This window comes from Mustelus asterias, chromosome 18 (genome assembly GCF_964213995.1).
Source record: "Mustelus asterias chromosome 18, sMusAst1.hap1.1, whole genome shotgun sequence".
NCBI lineage: Eukaryota > Metazoa > Chordata > Chondrichthyes > Carcharhiniformes > Triakidae > Mustelus > Mustelus asterias.
The window spans coordinates 60,975,142-60,994,501 of record NC_135818.1 but is presented as its reverse complement, the minus strand read 5'-3'; the positions used below and the strand labels follow the sequence as shown (position 1 = coordinate 60,994,501).

General features: G+C 38.7%; 1 protein-coding gene across 1 annotated transcript in view; it reads right to left on the bottom strand.

Annotated features, from left to right (window-relative positions):
- Positions 1 to 1,012: 1,012 nt before the first annotated feature.
- The window catches only part of wdr20a (WD repeat domain 20a), a 57,419-nt gene continuing 39,071 nt past the window's right edge, over positions 1,013 to 19,360 (bottom strand). The window contains exons 3-4 of the mRNA XM_078234138.1: positions 12,358 to 13,641; positions 1,013 to 2,370 (exon numbers count right to left, since the gene is read on the bottom strand). Of these exons, the coding sequence (XP_078090264.1) occupies positions 2,317 to 2,370; positions 12,358 to 13,641 (1,338 nt within the window). The 3' untranslated portion in view covers positions 1,013 to 2,316. The remainder of the gene's footprint in view (positions 2,371 to 12,357; positions 13,642 to 19,360) is intronic.

Genomic DNA, 19,360 nt, shown 5'->3' with positions numbered 1-19,360 from the left:
AACAACAGTAAGTAATTACATATATATATATATATATATATATTTACACACACGATTTTAATTAGCAAATTCTGATTTTTTCACTGTCTATGAAAACAATCATAATTTTGTTAAATATTGTATTGTCTTTCACCACCCCCAAGTCCTTCAGCAGACGAAGCCAACTTTGCATAGCTCAACAACCACAGATGCAACAAATGTCTGATGCAAGAGACACAAAAGGTAGCATACTAACATTTCCTCACTAACTATAAATTCAAGTACAATATGCAAGAAATAGAGAGAATCAGTTGGAGATTTACAGGATGGATCAATGTAGCTTACCGGCCACACTAGTCTGTGGGCTGAGATATTACTAATTTAAGGCACACAACACTCAAGAGCTGTGCTGGGTGCTAATGAGGGCTGCTGTAACAATTGCCAACATCTTACTTAAATAGATATGAATGTACAAAATAACTAATTAAAAGACATATATAGCAGTAATTTCAAATGTGTAGCTTTAAATTAATTTTGGTATTTAAAAGGGACAGATTCAGAATTTGAAGCAAACTGCAACAAAAAAAATTGAAACTTTAATGCTAATGTTCAGCAGCAAAGTGCAAGATATTGTTTTCATATTTTTATTCTGCATGTCGAGTTTTGAAAGCCTGGCTATTGGAAGAAGCCATACTCTTTATGAAAGGGTTACTGCAGACATTTACTGACAGCTAATTGCATATGTTCAAGCTTAAGTATGCACCTCAAACTAAATGCATTTAACACTTCCTATTTTTATCAAACTAGTCAATTAGTGCAATAATTTGTTGATGTTCACGGGTGCAAAGTTAGGACATTATAAATGGAACTGTCAAAACCACCAACGGTAGAAATCAGTGAGCTCATGATTTTCATATTCAGCAGAAAAACAATGGAGTGACCTCATATCAAAAATGTTTTGGTCAGTTCTCATCACTGGAGACTTAAAAGTACATGTTAAATGGCCTACCAAGTGAAAAAAAAACTGTCAAGTAGTATGCAGGGTATCATTTATTCAAGCTTCATCTGTCTTTTACATTCTTCCAAGAAATCAGCATTAATCTGTACAGCAAATTTATAATCTAGCATAACTCAACCCACAGCAATTCCTGGTTAGACTGTATGACAACTGTAAAAAGTGTTTGGCACATCCTAAATTCTTTTACACTGATGAGGGTCGTTATGACCTTGCAATTCTAACCCACAAGAAGTTGCCCCAACCAATTCCTCAATGCAACTGTTCCTAATCGGCATCTAATAAGTCCAGGTGCTAGTTTTTGGACCTTGGAGATGCATCAGCCACAGAAATACAAAGTTCAGAAATTTAAAATATGCATTGCTCATGAGAACTCTACAGCTGAGATAACCTTAATTTTTCATACAAAGATTATCTCTTGTACCAAACAGTTAATGCAAAGGATTAATTACAGTCAATTTTTTTTTTACAACTGAAAATAAATGAACAGAAAAACTATATTCAAGATTTTATGTATATTTTCTGAATTAGAAACCACTTTCATTAGAAGATTAAAATTTGACTAGTATAAATGATTATTGCTTGATGACAAACAGTATTTATACATATAGTACACAGTTGGTTTAATTTGAAACAATATTAAAATATGCTTAATAGAGAAGAAATATCTTCTTTGTCTGCAAAATACCTCTTCTGGGAGTTCTTGCACATCCCATTTAAGTCATTTTCTACTTGCATTAAACTATTAAGTGCAACTCTTTCTTAATATAAATCTATGATTGCAACATCCACCTCCTGAATCACAAATTCAGGCCAGAAAGTAGTGACTTAATTCCACCGAGTGCATTCCAGCTGCCTTCCAACCAGTTTCAATTTATAAATGAAAAACACAAAACAAAAATCAGTGCAAAATACACAATGAGATATTAATCCGCAGGACTATTTAACGTACTGCAAATAGACTTTTTTGTTTTAGTAATTTTCTTCATTATACATGTGATTAAAATACACCAACAAAATTGAAAAGTTAAGATTGATAAAATGGTTTTTGGTTTTTTTTTAAACCTGCTAATGCCGAAGAAATAAATTAGGATTCATGGAGTTAGCAGCCTTCCGATTTTACTTGAACAGATAAGCCCATGTCAAGAACTTACACTCAACATTGTTCCCCCAGTGTTAGCTCTACACAATACACAGCAGAATCCTGAACAAAAACACCACTATAATAAAACTGCTAAAGCTCTGTGGCTGAAGACCAGCTCCTGGCTCCAATGTCATTACTTCTTATCCTGTGGCGAGGTTTGCTAGCAGTAGTGCGATGGCTATACTACAGTCCCGCTCGGCGAATTGGCTTGGTTTTGGGATGACAATAAGCCCTGCAAATACAGCATTTCAAATTGTTATACCTTTTGTCATTTGGACTAAGTATTAGTTAAATTGTTATTTATGACCCAATAAGTGTTTCAGGTTTTTCTGTTGAGCCGTCATAAAGTATAGGTTAATTGGGAACCTTTTCAAAAGCAAGGAAGTGTTGATAAATGCTTTATTAGTAAATTACTTGAATTCACAAATATAGATAAAAATCTAAACTCATTCAACAGGTCCAGCGCCAACAGAAAGGACCAAAATATTAATATAGAAATTACTGAACCTCTATTTTACAGATGACTCCAAATGAAATCAGATGACTCAAGTATTTAGCACATAAAAGTAGATAATTGGAAAATATTTTATTCCAGGATGACAAACTATTATAACAAATGCAAAGCAGTTTGGAAAAGAAATACATTGCCTGGCTTAGTCATACAAAAAAGGCAAGCTCAAATTTTATATTTTCCAAGTAGTTCACAAATACAAAAAAGGATGTTTAAGTGGTATATTTCCAAAATGAATCAAAGGTGTTTGGCAATATTTACACCCTCTATACAGCCAAGTTAAAAAGATTGTTCATTTCACTTAATGACTTCTAATACTGAAGCATCAAAAGGGCACAAAAATCGACATTTTATTATTTTGTGCGTGGTGTAAAAGAGGCACGCATGTACAAGAGAGGTGGGTATGGTACGTGGAAGAGAGAAAGATGGGGTGTGAGTGAGAAGGGGCGAGTGTGGGTTGCGAGATAGAGGGCACTCAAGAGATTGAGGGGGTGAGAGATAGTGGGTACCAGCACTCGTGTGTGTGTGTGTGTGTGTGTGTGTGTGTGTGTGTGCGTACGCGCGCGCATGTTAGTGGGCATGTGTGCGAGAGAGAGAGAGAAGGGAGGGTGCAAGAGAGAGGGGAAGATTCATGAAAGAGGGGGTTCCTGGGCACTGGCATGTGCAGGTGTGTAAGTTAGAGGACACTGACACATGAGAGTTAGAGGGCACATGCACACAAGAGAGTGAGGGGGTGTAAGAGAAGTAGTTGGCACTGGTGCACGTGCAGGAGTGAGAGAGATTTAGTGGGCACGAGAGAGAAAAATAGAGGGCACTCCATGCAAGAAAGCTCACATGGGCCAGAGGGCACTAAGGCAAGTGTGAGCGCGGGCTCAAGGGCACTGTCACACGAGAGGATGAGCTAGAGGGCATTGGCGCAAGGTAGAGTGAGCTAGAAGAAGGTGAGAGAGAGAGAGAGAGCACGAGCTAAAGGGCGCATGTGAGAGAGAATTCAAGAGGGCGGTTGCACGAGAGCGAGTGAACTGGAGGTCATTTGAGTGCACATGCAAGTAAGGGGGTGCTTGTTTATGCATGAGAGAGTGAGAGCTTAGGGTGTTCGCGTGTGTGAGAGAGACAGCGAGCGAGCTAGAGTGCGCATGCACGGGTGCACATGCTACAGGGCGTGAGCTATAAGGTGCTGGCGTGAGAGAGGGCCAGAGGGCGTGTGCAAGAGAAAGCAAACTAGTGGGCCTGCGCAAGAGAATGAGCTAGAGGGTGCTTGTGTGCATGCGAGTGAGCGAGCAAAAGTGCACTCACACAAAAGAGTGAACAAGCAAGTGAGCTACAGCATGAAAAGAGCGATCAAGTGAGCTTGAGGCCACTTACCCCTGAGAGACCGAGAGTGTGAGCACACACCTGAGGGAGAGTAAGCTGGAGCTAGCACATGTTTGAGAGAGATAGCAAGCTGCACGAAAGTGAGTGCGCTAGAAAACATGATCGAACAAGCTGGAGGGCACTCGAATGAACGCAAGAGAGAATTAGGGAGCATTTGAGTGATGCAAGCGAGCTAGAGGGCACTCATGCGTGCATCAGAGAGTGAGCCAGAGGGGCTTGTGCATCAAAGAGAGACAGCAAGCAAGCCAGAGGGGGCACGAGAAGGCAAGCACGCCAGAGGGCACTCACTTGTGCATGACAGACAGCACGCAGGAGGGTGCTCATTCACTATAGAGAGTGCAAGCCAGAGGGTGCACAAAATCACAGTTGCATGTGCAAGAGATAGAGCTCAATCAAGAGAACACGCGAGCGTCAAGAGTGTGCTCGGGAAGGGAGTGCGCGACCACGTGGGCACTTGCTCGCTCGCTACAGAGCACTCATGTCCAGGAAAATGTGAAAGCCAGAGGGCACCGATGAGAGAGAGAGTGAATGAGTGACTGAGCCAAAGAGCGCGCCCTCGCTTGTACGCAAGGCAGAGGATGGTGGTGCAAGAGAGAGAGAGAGATAACAAGCCAGCCAGAGGGGCTTGCAAGAGGGAGAGAGATAACAAGCCATCCAGAGGGTGCTCATGCACAAAGGAGAGCAAGCGTGAGACAGCAAGCGCGAGACAGCCAGCCAGAGCTGCTCACGTGCAAGGGAGAGCGAGAGAGTGTGAGCAAGCCAGAGGGCACTTGTGCATGAGAGAGCCAGAGTGCGCTTGGGTGCACATGAGAGAGCAAGCCAGAGGGTGCTCGCAAGAGGGAGAGGGAGCGAGCTTGGGGCACTCACATGCATACGAGAGCATGCCAGCCAGAGGGCGCTTGGGGGAGAGAAAGGGAGGGGGTGGACGGAGGGGGAAAACAGGCATGTGTGAGCGAAATGAAGGGGGAGTAGGGCGAAACAAGGGATGGCGTGCGTGAGATAAAAATAAGGTGAGAGACAGTGTATGTGTATGCCTGCCTATGTGAGGGACACATGCAAGCATCCCTGAGAAACAAGTGTGCACGTGCATGTAGAAATACAGGTGTGCGTGAGAACATCGTGCCTGAATGTGCACAGTATGAGAAATGAGGTGTATGTGTGCACACATGTTGAGAGACAGCATGAGTGTGTGTGCACACAAGATGCATGAGAGGGTGTTGTGTATGAGAGGGGAAAAGAGTGTGTGAAGGAGAGTGAGAGGGTCTGTGTGCATGTGTGTGTGTGTGTCATTGCGAGCATGATGGTGCCTGTGTACTCACATGTCTGTATGCATGAATAGGCACGAGGGGCTGTGTGTGTGTCTGTGCGTTTGTGTGTGAGTGGATGTAAGTGTGTCTGCATATCTGCAAATTCCTGAGAGAGCGAGGGTGTGAGTGTGTATGTGGGTGAGATTCTGTGTGCATGTTGGGTCTGTGCGCACAAGTATGTGTTGTTGGGGTTGTGTCCTGTGCGCATGTTGGGATCCTGTGTATGTGTTTGGCGAGTGCGAAGGCATGTGCTGGGTGCATGTGTTGTGTTCTGGGTCTGAGCATACGTGCTGGTTATGTGCGTGCATGCAAGAGGTCACAAGCAAAGTCGCGAGTGAGGGAGGCCAAGGGTGGTTGTGAGGCCAGGTCACTGTGTGGTGTGCAAGAGATAGTGACCAGGATTTTCCAGCCTCGTTTTCAGGAATGGCAGAGGGGACTGAGAATCAAGCGTGAGTTCCAAAACAGCTTTTATGTCAGCAGGATTTCCCCACTAGATTGTCACTGCCCTCCCATCAATGATGTAAAGGTAGTCCCAACTTTAAAGTCGGATCCCCGTTTACATCAATTTGAATCGCACTGTGTGGATTTTACGCCTGATAGTCCTCCATGTTAAATTACTCAGTGAATCGCGACTGGTTCCCCATAACATGCAGCTGCTGAATAGGACCCACCGGAGGTGCACATGCCAGAGAGTGAAAGTGTGCATGCATGCTGTGGAGGCGGGAGGGGGAATGAAGAGGGGGGTGGCCGTGTGAGAAACAGTGTGCATGTATTGTGTGTGTTTGAGAAACAGAGGCTGGGATTTTCGGGCCCCATTGCGGACCTGCTGTGGGAGATTTGGTGGCAGAGGTCCCTTGACTTTGTGGGTCTGGACAATCCTGGTCATGAGCCAGTGCGTGAGAGACAGAGTTGGTAGCAGGCAGGCTTACAGTGCATCAGTAGTGCACAGTAGGAAACATGAATGAGTTTTCACCAATTCAAAATTTATACTGTATCCTCGACAATTAACACTGGAGACTCATCCACAGAAGTTATCTTTCTTTTGTCTATTCATCTAATATATGCACATTATACATATATACTACACACACGAGACTAAATTAATCTAATTAATTTAAGCAATTTAATTGGCCACGCACATCCCCAATTGACCATGAAGGATCGTGGAGGACTTTCCAGAGGGGAAGGGTTAATGGACAGGAACAGAATCAGCCAAGTATGGAAGTAGACAATTATGGGACCAATGGTCTTATAGATGCATAAATATAAATATATTTACACACTACCGCAAAGATCTTAGCTTTTTCTTTGTGAAAACTAATGAGTTTCCCAAATTACCTAGACATATGAACATAAAATTACATAATTACAACATAAAATTTCCACATATACTCATCTACTGCATTTACTAACCAATCTGAGTATTTAGTCATATTTAGTCACAAAAGTAATGGTATTTGCTTTCAAAGTTAATTTTCATTATAGTTTTCAGATTTAGTTTGAATTTATAATATTAAACCAATATGAAATAAATAAATTTACTTTAATGTTAATGGAATTAGAAACTCATCACCTGATGCCAATAGGTGGGAGGATCTACTATTGGGCTTTCTCCAGGATTTCCTCAAGGTGTTGTTTAGCTAAATAAAGACTAAACACATCACGTGGTTAAAAATTCTTGGACTAAACCTTGCGACAGCAATGCAAGACTAGCATATTACTTCCAGAAGCCAACCTCAAAATTAAATGAAACAAAGTTTTCCAGGTATACCAATATGTATTGGTTAAATTAATCATTTGAGCTTGTGTTTGCGTGATTACTTTTTCAAAACATTAAATACTAAATTTATAACTCAAAATTGCAGTTATAATTTATGTTTTAGGTTCTAATGCAAGGCTCCATTAGCATTCATATTAAAATTTTCATTTACAAAGAACGGTCAGTCAGTTATCAAATCTATCAGCACCAGGTCCATATGCCATCGTGACTCCTCAAATCAGGCTGTTCCTTTTTATACCAAAAAAAAGAGCTGCTGCAACTGCTTCCACTCTTCAACAGTACACAAAGTCTGCACGAGAAACAATGGCAAATCTTTACACGCACCTTCTCTTGTCTATGAAACTGTCTCCCGTGCAACCCAAGTTACCTCGAATGTACTTGAAGTTGAAGAGATGAACCATGGATATCAGAATATTCATTAAGCCATAGGGAAACTTGTGAATTGCCCATGTCCAGTTTAAATTCTCCTAATCTGATCATTCCAACAAACACTTGCAGAAAACCTGTCCTTAAAGCGCACGAGAGAGAAGGGCCAAAATCAAGTGCAAGTCATTCACAGCAGCATCCAACAACTGGATCAATGGCAGTGGACATCAATGTTAGCCTACTCACCAGCTTTTCTGCACGTTGAAGGATCAGCAGAGCATTTTATCTTTAGAAACTGCACACATACGCACAAAGCTTCAAAATGACTAAGCTTAAACATGTTAACAAATTGTTAATGTTTCACAGCATTTTTAAATTAAAGATCAAGTCATAATCATGAAAGCTTAGTGCAACAAAGCAATTAAAGGAGAAAGAAACTGGGAAACTCCAATTAGTTACTCACCATTCATACTGTATTAACCACATTTTTTGTTCTACACAATACCGGTGCACATTTCATCAAATTATTGACTCAGAACAGCTTTTGTTGTTTTGTTAAATCTTGGCGAAATATGGTATTTTGGAAGTGGCTCAAGATTTTTTAAAATGTCAAAAATTCAGCAAACCAACACTGCATGTAGTTCAGCGTTGGAAGTTGCGTCTAAAGCAGTATGTACTGAGAGTAAAATGACAGACAGCTGCAGAACAACATTTTGAAAATTTACATTTAAAAATATTCATCAGATTGAGCTCTCCTTTAAGGTCTTCATTTCACATTTCTCAGATTGTGCATGACTATCCAGTTCCATTTGTCAGTGTGAACAACTAAATTATTTCTTTTCTGGACCACTAAGTAGAGCATTACCCGAGGGAGAAAACCAAATACCAGATCACCTTATTGAGACATGATCTTTTTTCTAACAAACAGCACCGGTGCCAAGAGATGAAAATGCATGAAGCCTACACAGCTACATAAACCCCCAGCTAAAATAATTATAGGTGGCATCTGGTATGGGGTTGGAGAGTAGGGAAAAGAGAATCAGATTTAAAACTTCCAAATCACCTTTAAAATTTATTTTATTGATGCAAGATGCAAGCTAAGCAAGATAGATTGCTTTCACTTGAAAATTGGAATTATGTGCAGCTAAAAAGGAGTTTGTTCAGGTACTTTAGACCATTATTAAAAAGAACACTGCCACTTCTTTTAAGGTGGCAAACCCATCTCCAATGATGCAGCAAAGTTTTAGGGGAAATTAAATGCATAATTTAGCAGAAGGTGCACAGCAGTACTAATTTGTTAATCCCAATTACACTTATCAATTGAGAGGTAAATCATGAGGATCAGAGTTCCAGTGTTTCAAAAGAGATCAAGACTTATTTTGATTTCTTCTCAATGATGGTTGCTTGTTTTATGATGGACTAAAGCCCACTTCTTCTGTCAAGATTACAATAACTGAGCTGTAGCACGCCTCCAAAAAGTTAATTATTAAACTATGCAGTATTTTACTTCCTTTATCTGTAATTGACAACCACAAGTACATAGCATCCAACATTTATTAGTGTTGTATTCAAAATGAATTAAAATAATTTTACCATTATTCATAGCCAGTTATGTAAACAATTTCAGTCTCCTAGTGAAGAGAACGGTTTCTGTCTTGCCTCAATAAAAGGTGGCAACTTTTAGTGGGGCTGTCATCTCTTCTGCAATCACTGCTGATGTTGTTTACCACTGGCCTATTGAAAGCTTCCTCGAAAAGCAGAACACGGACAATAGCACCTACTTTTAAAACCGAAACTAACTGACCCCAGCACGGGGCATACTTAGGGCAATCTGACAGCAAGAAAGAGTGTCCATTGAAACTCACCCTTTGTGACACTGGATTATCAATTGCTGCCAGAACAACAGATCGGTGGTGCTCTGCATTATGTAAGCACATATGCCTCAGCAACCTCAGGTGCAGATAGATACATGGAAATGCAAAAAGTTGCTGTCCAAGTCAAACCGGTTCTCTGTTAGCTTCATAGAAATGGCATTTTGCTGTTTGCTTCCCTATTGAAATGCATTGAGCAGCAAAACGTTGCAGTACTTTAGTAGATATATACTAAATTTACCACAGAACAATAATATTTGTTCATTTCAGTCCACATACACTTTTGACAATGTGATAAGTGTCAATTACTGCTAAACCACCTCTCTAGCACTGAAAATTAACTATTGCAAATGCGGTGTCTCATTACTTCAGGGTTTGAATTGATAGGAATATTAAAATACAAAATATAAAACTTGTTTTTTCAAACACCTTTTCCTTAATCCAGTCTCTCCCTTGATATTTCTGTACCTGATTGAGGTGGAATTCGGAATCTAATTTACACTTTCTATTTGGTCCTTGTGTTGTTAATTTCACAATGCTTCAATCTGATCCATTTGATATGTAGTTGTTTGTCTTGTTCACTCAGGTCACAAATGCCCAGTTTTCCTCATCGCAACATTATCAGCTCACACTCTAGCAGCTTGTGGACTAAAATATCCTCCAAATTAAACGGGCCAGTCTAACTAAAGACAGACACCATTTGATGCCCTGCGACAGCAAATGACAATCTATTAAGATGCCTTTTTTTCAAGTGAAAGAAACAAGGATGGATTGGTAATGGTATCAAATTTTACTTGTTTAGTCTTGCATGGAAATTGCTTATGGATGCAATTAGGTTACTGCCTAAAAACTGACTGTTCACCTAAAATAATCAATTTAGGAAACTGAAATGATTTCATAAAATGCAAGCTTCGCATTTACTTTGAAACTAGATTAAATATTTAAATATGTATATTTCAGACAACTTTATATTTGCATACATAATGTATGCATCATCTATAAATAGTTTGTTGAATTCAGTGTTCTTGTTAATCCATGAAATAATGAGAAATGTTAAATGTAGATCGGTAGAGCCCGACTGTTTTGTGTTACAACAGATCACTGGTGCTACATTGCACAATAAATAAAAATCTAAGAAATACTTGCAATATTTTCATGAATTTGGTTACAAATTACAAACATATTGCAATGTAATACAATCAAAAACAATAGGAACTAGTTTCTCGTCTCAACTTTGTGAAAAACCTTAGAAAATAAAATGGGTCATGACATCGCGATGACGGTAACTCAATAGTCAACGTAAATGGCAAGATCAAGAAGAACAATAGGTAAAAATTCCACTTTTGTTTTTAGAAACAAATATTTTCAGTCTGAAAGTGATGTTAAAAAAAACCTGCTGAAGTAACTGTTGTTTAAGAACAAATAGTGAAAGCAGTGCATAAAGCAAAAATATACAATTAAACAATCAATACTGTTTGACACTTGTTCACCCACCAAAATTCATGGCATCAGAAAACACTTGCCGACACCAAATTGGGAATGACACGTATTGGGTATTTCATAGGCTTTGTAGTAATGACTAGATCGTGTAAATTCTTTGGAAAATCAGTTTTAAAGAGTTCAGATTTTGATTTAACATCTGTTCAAATTGTATAAGGTTTCATAATTTTCTCTAAATGTATTCATTGTGCCATTTTATTTATTAGTGAACATAAACAGTTAAATCATTGACAATTAAGGTTTCTATGAAAAGCACTAGACCGTAAATCTATCTCAACATTTATTTAATTGATTGTTACTGAATTTACTTAAATTGGAGAACTGTTGATTGCTAGCATGCTTCCAACACAAATAAAATTGAAACGGTGCAAAGTCATAATTCTATTTTCTGAGTTACAGGAAAAATGAATCTGAAATATTTACCTTTTAAAAGAGAAATAATTTTGCCAAGTATATTCTTCTCACTTTATGTACAGCAATACAAAGATTTCAAAACAAATAAAATGTACTTTTTTAAAAAATGTGCCCAAAAGACTACAGTGTTAATGATTGTATTGAGCTTGTTTTTTGATTTAAAAGCTTTCATTTTTAGAAGTGACGACACTTATTGTAAATGAAATCGTGTTACCACAGTCAGAAAAACTGAAACAACAGCATTTATATACAGCATACATTCATTTAATATACACTAGCAGTATTCACTGGTCTTCTTGTCCAAACTGTGAATTAAAGAAATTGACATCTCACTGAATTCCACTGTAAAAATTGTGGACTGTTCTGGTACACACCAGATCATGAAAACATGCACAACTTTTTACAGAGATGTACAGTAGTAGTTAATACAGGACATGATAAATATACCCCATGTTTAAAGACATTATACACATTACTCCATTTAAAGAAGCACTTAATCTTCATTAGAAAAAAATTATCCTTTTATAAATGATGCTTTTCATATACAGAGATATATATCTCTATATACACATACATATGTATATATACACATCTATAAATATATATATATACACACACACATACAACCATTTTGATACTTTATATTAGTGAAAGGGAAATATACCCTAATCACAAATTCTATTTGTGAAGGGAAATAAATCAAATGGGATACAATAATTCTGACAGACCACCCGAATGTTAATTAAAGGTGGTCAAATCTTTTCTGGAAATTATGTTGTAATCCCTCCACAATGTGGACCTGAAATGGCAGGCCTGGCGAAAGAGATTACACCTTCTCATTTTGTAATTTAAAAAAATATATTTACTACATCTCATGGTTCATTAGTATTACGTCAGTAATTTTTAGCATTGCTTTAAGAGCAAGTCGCTGCAGAACAATTAGTATCTATCAATATTTGGACTTAACAGTGGCTGTGAAAAGGAAATCATGATTTTGGTCAAAAAGCAGCTTTTTGAAAATAATTTATTTGCTCCAAAGAGGAATTGACTGAACTTAGATTTTTTTTATAACTTAGGTCTAAGAGCTCAGACTTACCACTTTACCAGGCCTTGCCCATGTGCAAATAAATCCCTCTTGACAGGCAGTGACTATACAGTCTTCAAGAAATATTAACACAGTCAGTCTTTCATGTGCTATCTTTTTACAGATAAGAGGCTCTAACAAGGGCACATCATCCATTCTAGGGCAGAGAGAAGTTCCCAGAGTCTTAGCTGAGTCCATTTTAGTTTTGGTGACTAGGTTTAGTTTGTCGCTGCTTTTGCTGGAAATGTGACCCATGCTGTGGTTTCGTTTGTGATCCTTCTCATGGTGTCTTTCCTTGCGGTCATGTAGTGATAAGGTTGCAAATTTACTGACTCCAGAAGCAATTGCACCATCCATGACACTGCTTTTGTTATTGACATTTGTAACTGCTGAATGCGGAAGGCTATTCGATCGAGGAAGAGGAGGAGGTAAGGAGTTGCTGGGTGTTGTGATGCTGCTGTTGCCATTGCTTCCAGTGCTGGTTGCAACATTTCCAGCTGATGGGCTTGTGGCATTCATCACGTTTGTGTGTGTCCGAGCACGTGAAAGAGGTTGATGAGGGAATAGAATATCTTCCGTCAGATCCCATAAACAGAGCTGTGTGTCTTGACCAACAGAGCCAAACCTATACGTGACACTTACAGGGCGACTGTCTGTAGAATTCCTTTTTGACAACCTAGATTGAGTACTATTTGCTCGATCTCTGCCAAAGTGTATTTGGTCTTGGAAGTCCTCATCACTCCCACTGAATTCCATAGGATCATTTTCTTCTACACTAGTGGTATAAGGATCAAATGCAACAACGCTGACCCATGACTTATGTCCATGTCCCCTGGCTATTACACGACAGTCTATAAAAGACCACACGGTCACCAGATCGTCCTCTCCACCTGTTACAATGTATTTTCCATCTGGACTCCAACACACACACAGCAGTCCTCCAAAGTAACTTTTCATTGTACCATGCAACTCCACTGAATCAAAATTAAACACACGGAGAAATCCATCCTGACTTACACAAGCAAGGTACTTTCCATCAGGAGAGAATGCAAATTCATTCAGGGCTCCCTCTCCAACTGTCCATTTGAGTAAAGGGTTTCTTGTAGATTTGCTTTTGCAGGTGTGAACCGCATAATTGTCTCCTTGTTTCAGTGGCTGATAATGTGGTGCTGTGGTACCACAAGAATGTTCCACATTATACAAGTACATATTGCCACTGGAATGAGATACTAAAAACAGGCTTTCTGAACCAGGCACCCATTTTACACAGGTTACTCGTGACTTGTCTATTAACCTCTGTTGAGAAAAAATACGAATCAATTAATACTTCTGTGCAATATCATCCAAACTGTATTGAAACATGTAATGGATAAACAGCTAACAAAGTTAAAACAAAATACATTAAATTTCCTTTAGAGACAATTAAAGTTGTATTAAAAACATATTAGCCTACTACAAAACAATGATTGTTATTTTGATAACTAAAATAATGAGCCATATACTATTGAATGTTGAATAAAAAAGTCTAAATGATCAAAAATATATATCACAATCATGCCTGTTGAGTTAGTCATTTTGATCTTTAATAAATCAAACCACATATACAGATAGTCACTGCATTATGTTTTAACGAGTGAATGGGTCACCGAAGCAACATAATAATGTAACTTCAGATCGCGATGTCTTCAGGCTAACAATCCAACTTAGGAGTAACGAGTTAGGCAAAAAAACTATTTGGCCCATGTCTAATCAATAGTCTTCCATCTCATACATGGCACACTCCCCAGGCAACTTGTACTACAGCCTGGATTTTGCTGTATTAATATTGGTGAGGCCAAGTGCACTTGCTATTATTACTGGACAAAACTGATTGCAACTTCCAGCATTCATATATGCATGATTAAGTGTGGAGATCCGAAAGCGGCCGAGTGATAACCTTGTTCCTTCAAAGTCTTTCCCAATGTAATCGACAGAGATCATAGTGTGAATAAAGGTTAATTACCCACTATTTTCACACTAAACATGGATGAAAAAGCTAGGGCTTGCTCAATCAGGAGTAACTGAAATGTTAAGAAAATAGCAAAGAATAACTGCTGAATAACATTGCTGACCCTGAAAAAGTAATTTTAAAAGTGTGGAGTCTCATTCCCTCAGAAAAAAGTTAATGTTGCAATATTTAAATAGTTTTTGTTCTTTTATGTCTTTCACTTAATTCCATCTCTACGTCCCAATCTTATTTCACCTCATGATACAATAATTTAAATACAATTTGTATTTCAAAATTTTTATTTTAAAACAACCATTATTGCATCTGCATATCTCAGTGAGGATTCTTCAATCTGACTAGTTAACAAGCCTCTGTGCCGCTTTCCCTGTTCACAGGTGCTATAAATTCCCTTTAGTGAGTGAAATCTAAACTGGTACTGTTGAGTAAAGACTCCACACAAGCTTACTAAAAGTCTGTGAGCAACTGTACAAAAGGATGAAGGACAAAAGCTGTTCCTTCATCAGTCACAGCAAAATTCAGACCACTGCCTTCAGTATTCCACTATTCTTAATTATTTTAAAGCATATTTAAGAATCATAGAATGGTTACACTGTAACAGGAGGTCATTGGGTCCATCATCAGCAACTGGGCTAGTCCCATTCTCATGCCTTTTCCATGTAGACCTGCAAATCTCCTCTCATCAGGTAATTATCTAATATCTCTTTTGGAAATCACAACTGAATCTGCCTTCACCATGTTCTCAGGCAGTGCATTCCAGATCCTAATCGCTTGTTGCACAGAAAAGCTTTTCTTTACATTGCCTCTGGTTCTTTTGCCAATTACTTTGAATTGGTGCCCTATGGTTCTCTTCCACCAATAGGAACAGTTTCTCCCTAACTCTTGTCCAGATCCCTCATGATCTTGAATGCCTCTATAAAATATCCTCTCAACCTTCCACTTTATCGTAGTTTAATCTCTCTGCATCCAACTAAACTGCTTTAATATATTTTTTCCTGATGAAAGCATAACATTCCAACTGCACAATTCCAACAGCAGTTGAATGAATTATTTCCATCTCCTGATCAATTAAAGCTTTAACATAATAAATCCATAGCCATTCATTGAGCATGAAGAAAATAAATTTTGCAGAGGCTTTCAATCCAGTATCACAAATTTAGATGATGCCAAATATTCAGCTGATTTCACAAACATTGAAAGCAAAATGAAAATCTGTTACCTTTCCATATTATACACTAAATTATGCTTCAGAAGTCAATATGTTCCTGACATTAGGGGAATTTCACAGTAACTTCATTGCGGTGTTAATGTAAGCCTTACTTGTGACTAATAAACTTTACTTTGACATTAAGGAACATAATTTCAGGTCAAGAATGTATCAACTGGGGAAATTTCTGAACATATGGCTTCTTTCCTTTTCCTCAAATATTGCTCCATGAATCTTCATTACTACCCCTCTGTTATAAGTGATGGGTGAATGGAGAAGCAGGCCTTGAATAGCCCTTTTCTGTACTTATTGTATGGGTGGGCATACATGCTCTCTTTCTCCTACTTGTACAATCATACGATATTCTGTACTTTCACAAACTGGCTCGAGGATACTTAATGCCTTGTTGATGCAGGGAATAAGCAACATTTTCATCTCTACCTTGATAACTTTGCTGTTACAGATTCCATCTGTTAACTTCCTAACAGAAGAAGTTGTAGTTTTATACCTGCATGTATGTTTTTCTTATTATGAAGTCCTAGCAGGATTTTGTTTTTTAAAAAAAGACCCTGAAAGCAAGATTGTACATTTAAAATAGTTCCAGGCAATACAATGAAGGTGATCCAATAACTTGGAATGATATGGCTGCACTGGTGAATTGAAAGAGTACAGTTAATTATGCTATTGGATGATCCATCTAGATAGCAGTCAAAATTGCACTTCTTCACTTCCGGGGAGATGGAAATAATCAATATGAATATAAGATATCACTAAGAGAAAAGGTACATTTTATATCCAAGCCAAAATCTGTCATCTTTCAGTGGAGAAAACCTGGCCAACTGGATTGGCCAATTTAAAACAGCAAATCCTAATGACAAAGGTATAGCAGGGAACCAAATCGAAGTTGCAGAGTTATGCTAGCACTCAAAATAACCTAGCCAACATTGAAAAACTAGGTTGGGCACAATGTTTTAGTACCAGTGTCCCGAAGTGTACCATCCATGAAATAACTAAAAACAACTCTAGGAAATTCAAAGCTTCAAAAGAAGTGCAGTGAAACCACACTTGGTCTTAAAAAAAATTGTCCAAAATATTTGGTAGCTATGCTCTGGTTCATCTTCATATTTCTTGTCTTGATCCAAAACAAATTGCCATTGTAAAATCCATCTGATGTCTGGTGAAAAAGGCTGATGAGCCACGTGATAAATGTACTGGTCTTACCCTTTCAGAAGTTGGAACTTTGCTCATGAAATTCTGCAATAGTAGCGAGTATAAGTTACAAAAATTAGCATAATCATAGGTACACAGAGAAATACAGGGCCAGAAAAGACAATGCAGTCGTCTTCTATTGGTGCCAAAAACTAATACCTCAATAACTCATTTGTACAAATAATGGTTAAATCTCAATTTCTTTTACCACATTATCTCCCTCCGAGGGTGATCCATTCCATTTTTTCCCACCAGCAAAATAGTTTAATATAAACTAACTGTGCATCTTAAGACCATAAGACCATAAGACATAGGAGCGGAAGTAAGGCCATTCGGCCCATCGAGTCCACTCCACCATTCAATCATGGTTGATTTCAACTCCATTTACCCGCTCTCTCCCCATAGCCCTTAATTCCTCGAGAAATCAAGAATTTATCAATTTCTGTCTTGAAGACGCTCAACGTCTCGGCCTCCACAGCCCTCTGTGGCAATGGATTCCACAGACCCACCACTCTCTGGCTGAAGAAATTTCTCCTCATCTCTGTTCTAAAGTGACTCCCTTTTATTCTAAGGCTGTGCCCCCGCGTCCTAGTCTCCCCTGTTAATGGAAACAACTTCCCTACGTCCATCCTATCTAAGCCGTTCATTATCTTGTAAGTTTCTATCAGATCTCCCCTCAACCTCCTAAACTCCAATGAATATAATCCCACGATCCTCAGACGTTCATCGTATGTCAGGCCTACCATTCCTGGGATCATCCGTGTGAATCTCCGCTGGACCCGCTCCAGTGCCAGTATGTCCTTCCTGAGGTGTGGGGCCCAAAATTGCTCACAGTACTCCAAATGGGGCCTAACCAGTGCTTTATAAAGCCTCAGAAGTACATCCCTGCTTTTGTATTCCAAGCCTCTTGAGATAAATGACAACATTACATTTGCTTTCCTAATTACGGACTCAACCTGCAAGTTTACCTTTAGAGAATCCTGGACTAGGACTCCCAAGTCCCTTTGCACTTTAGCATTATGAATTTTGTCACCGTTTAGAAAATAGTCCATGCCTCTATTCTTTTTTCCAAAGTGTACGACCTCGCACTTGCCCACGTTGAATTTCATCAGCCACTTCTTGGACCACTCTCCTAAACTGTCTAAATCTTTCTGCAGCCTCCCCACCTCCTCAATACTACCTGCCCCTCCCTATTCTAAACACAAACCTTTATGTCTTATATTTGAGGTTGCTCTAGAACTAAGAATAGGAGTGGGGAATTTGCCCCCTCAAAACTACTTTGCTATTGAATGAAATCATAGATGATCTGCAACTTATTTCCAGATACTAGTCTTTGCCCCATATCCTTTAATACCTTGACAAAAATCTAAAAATCTCAGGTTAACAAGTTCAATGGTGGAAGTAGTTTCTATCTATCCAATTTGTTATTCTTATCTTGAAAATGCAATAAAATCACCCCCTAACCTTCTAGAATTCTAGGGAATTTCAACCCTACAAATCGTCCAGCCCTTCATGCCTGCTCCACCATTTAATAGCCTCAACTCTACTTTCTCATCTTCCCTCTATAACCTTTGACTGCCTTGCTAATCAAGAGTCTATCTTACTCAGCATTAAAAATATTCAATGACCCTGTCTCCAATGCTCTCTGTGGGGAGAGAATTCTACATACTAACGAGCTTCTGAGAGAAAAAATATTCTCATTTCCATCTTAAATAGAAGTCCATCTATTTTTAAACTGTGTCCCCTGGTTCAGTATCTCTTACAACAAGAAACATCCTCTTGGCATCAACAATGTCAGGTCCCATTAGTCTTTTATGTTCCAATAAGATAATTTCTCATTCTTCTAAACTCCAATGGATACATGCCCAACCTGTTCATCCTTATTGAATGGTGGAGAAGGTTCAACAGGCTGAGTGATCTACTCCTGCTCCGAATTTGTACGTTCATAAGTTCACCAAAACATGAGCTCTTGTTTACTCGTCACTATGTTGTTAGTCACAACATGGATCTCGACAACTGAATTCACCCTTCCCTCTTCAATATCCTTTCATGTCCAGAGATGTGGCATCAGCGAGGAAACATACTATGTGGGATGTTAATCTTGCTTAAAAGAATGCTATACGTCTCCTAATTACTGAATTCCTTGCAATTAACATATTATATTTCCCCTCTTTGTGCTCCAGATTGCCATAGCTCAAATTCTAGCTGTCTTTTCTTTTCCTCAAAATGGGCAGGTATATTTTCTGCTGATCCTTGTATTCTATCCCACTTGAGTTCCCATTTCTCTGCACATTATCAGACATACCAATTCTGCTCTGAACATAAACCTTTCTATAACGTGTGACCAAAGTCTGAAGCAAACTGTTCAGATACTTGGCTCATTTATGTGTTGGAAGTGTCTGCAATCCACATCCAGCTCAATGACTTTCAACTGGAGAGATGTGAGATGAAGACACTAAATGTGTTAACTTGAGGCAATCTCACTGACAAATCTGCATGTATTGCAGTCCAGTCACAGACTGCTCTGCCAAATCTTAGTCTAGCTTATTTATATATATCTATTAGTTTATATTATGTACTTTATAGTTTTCCTT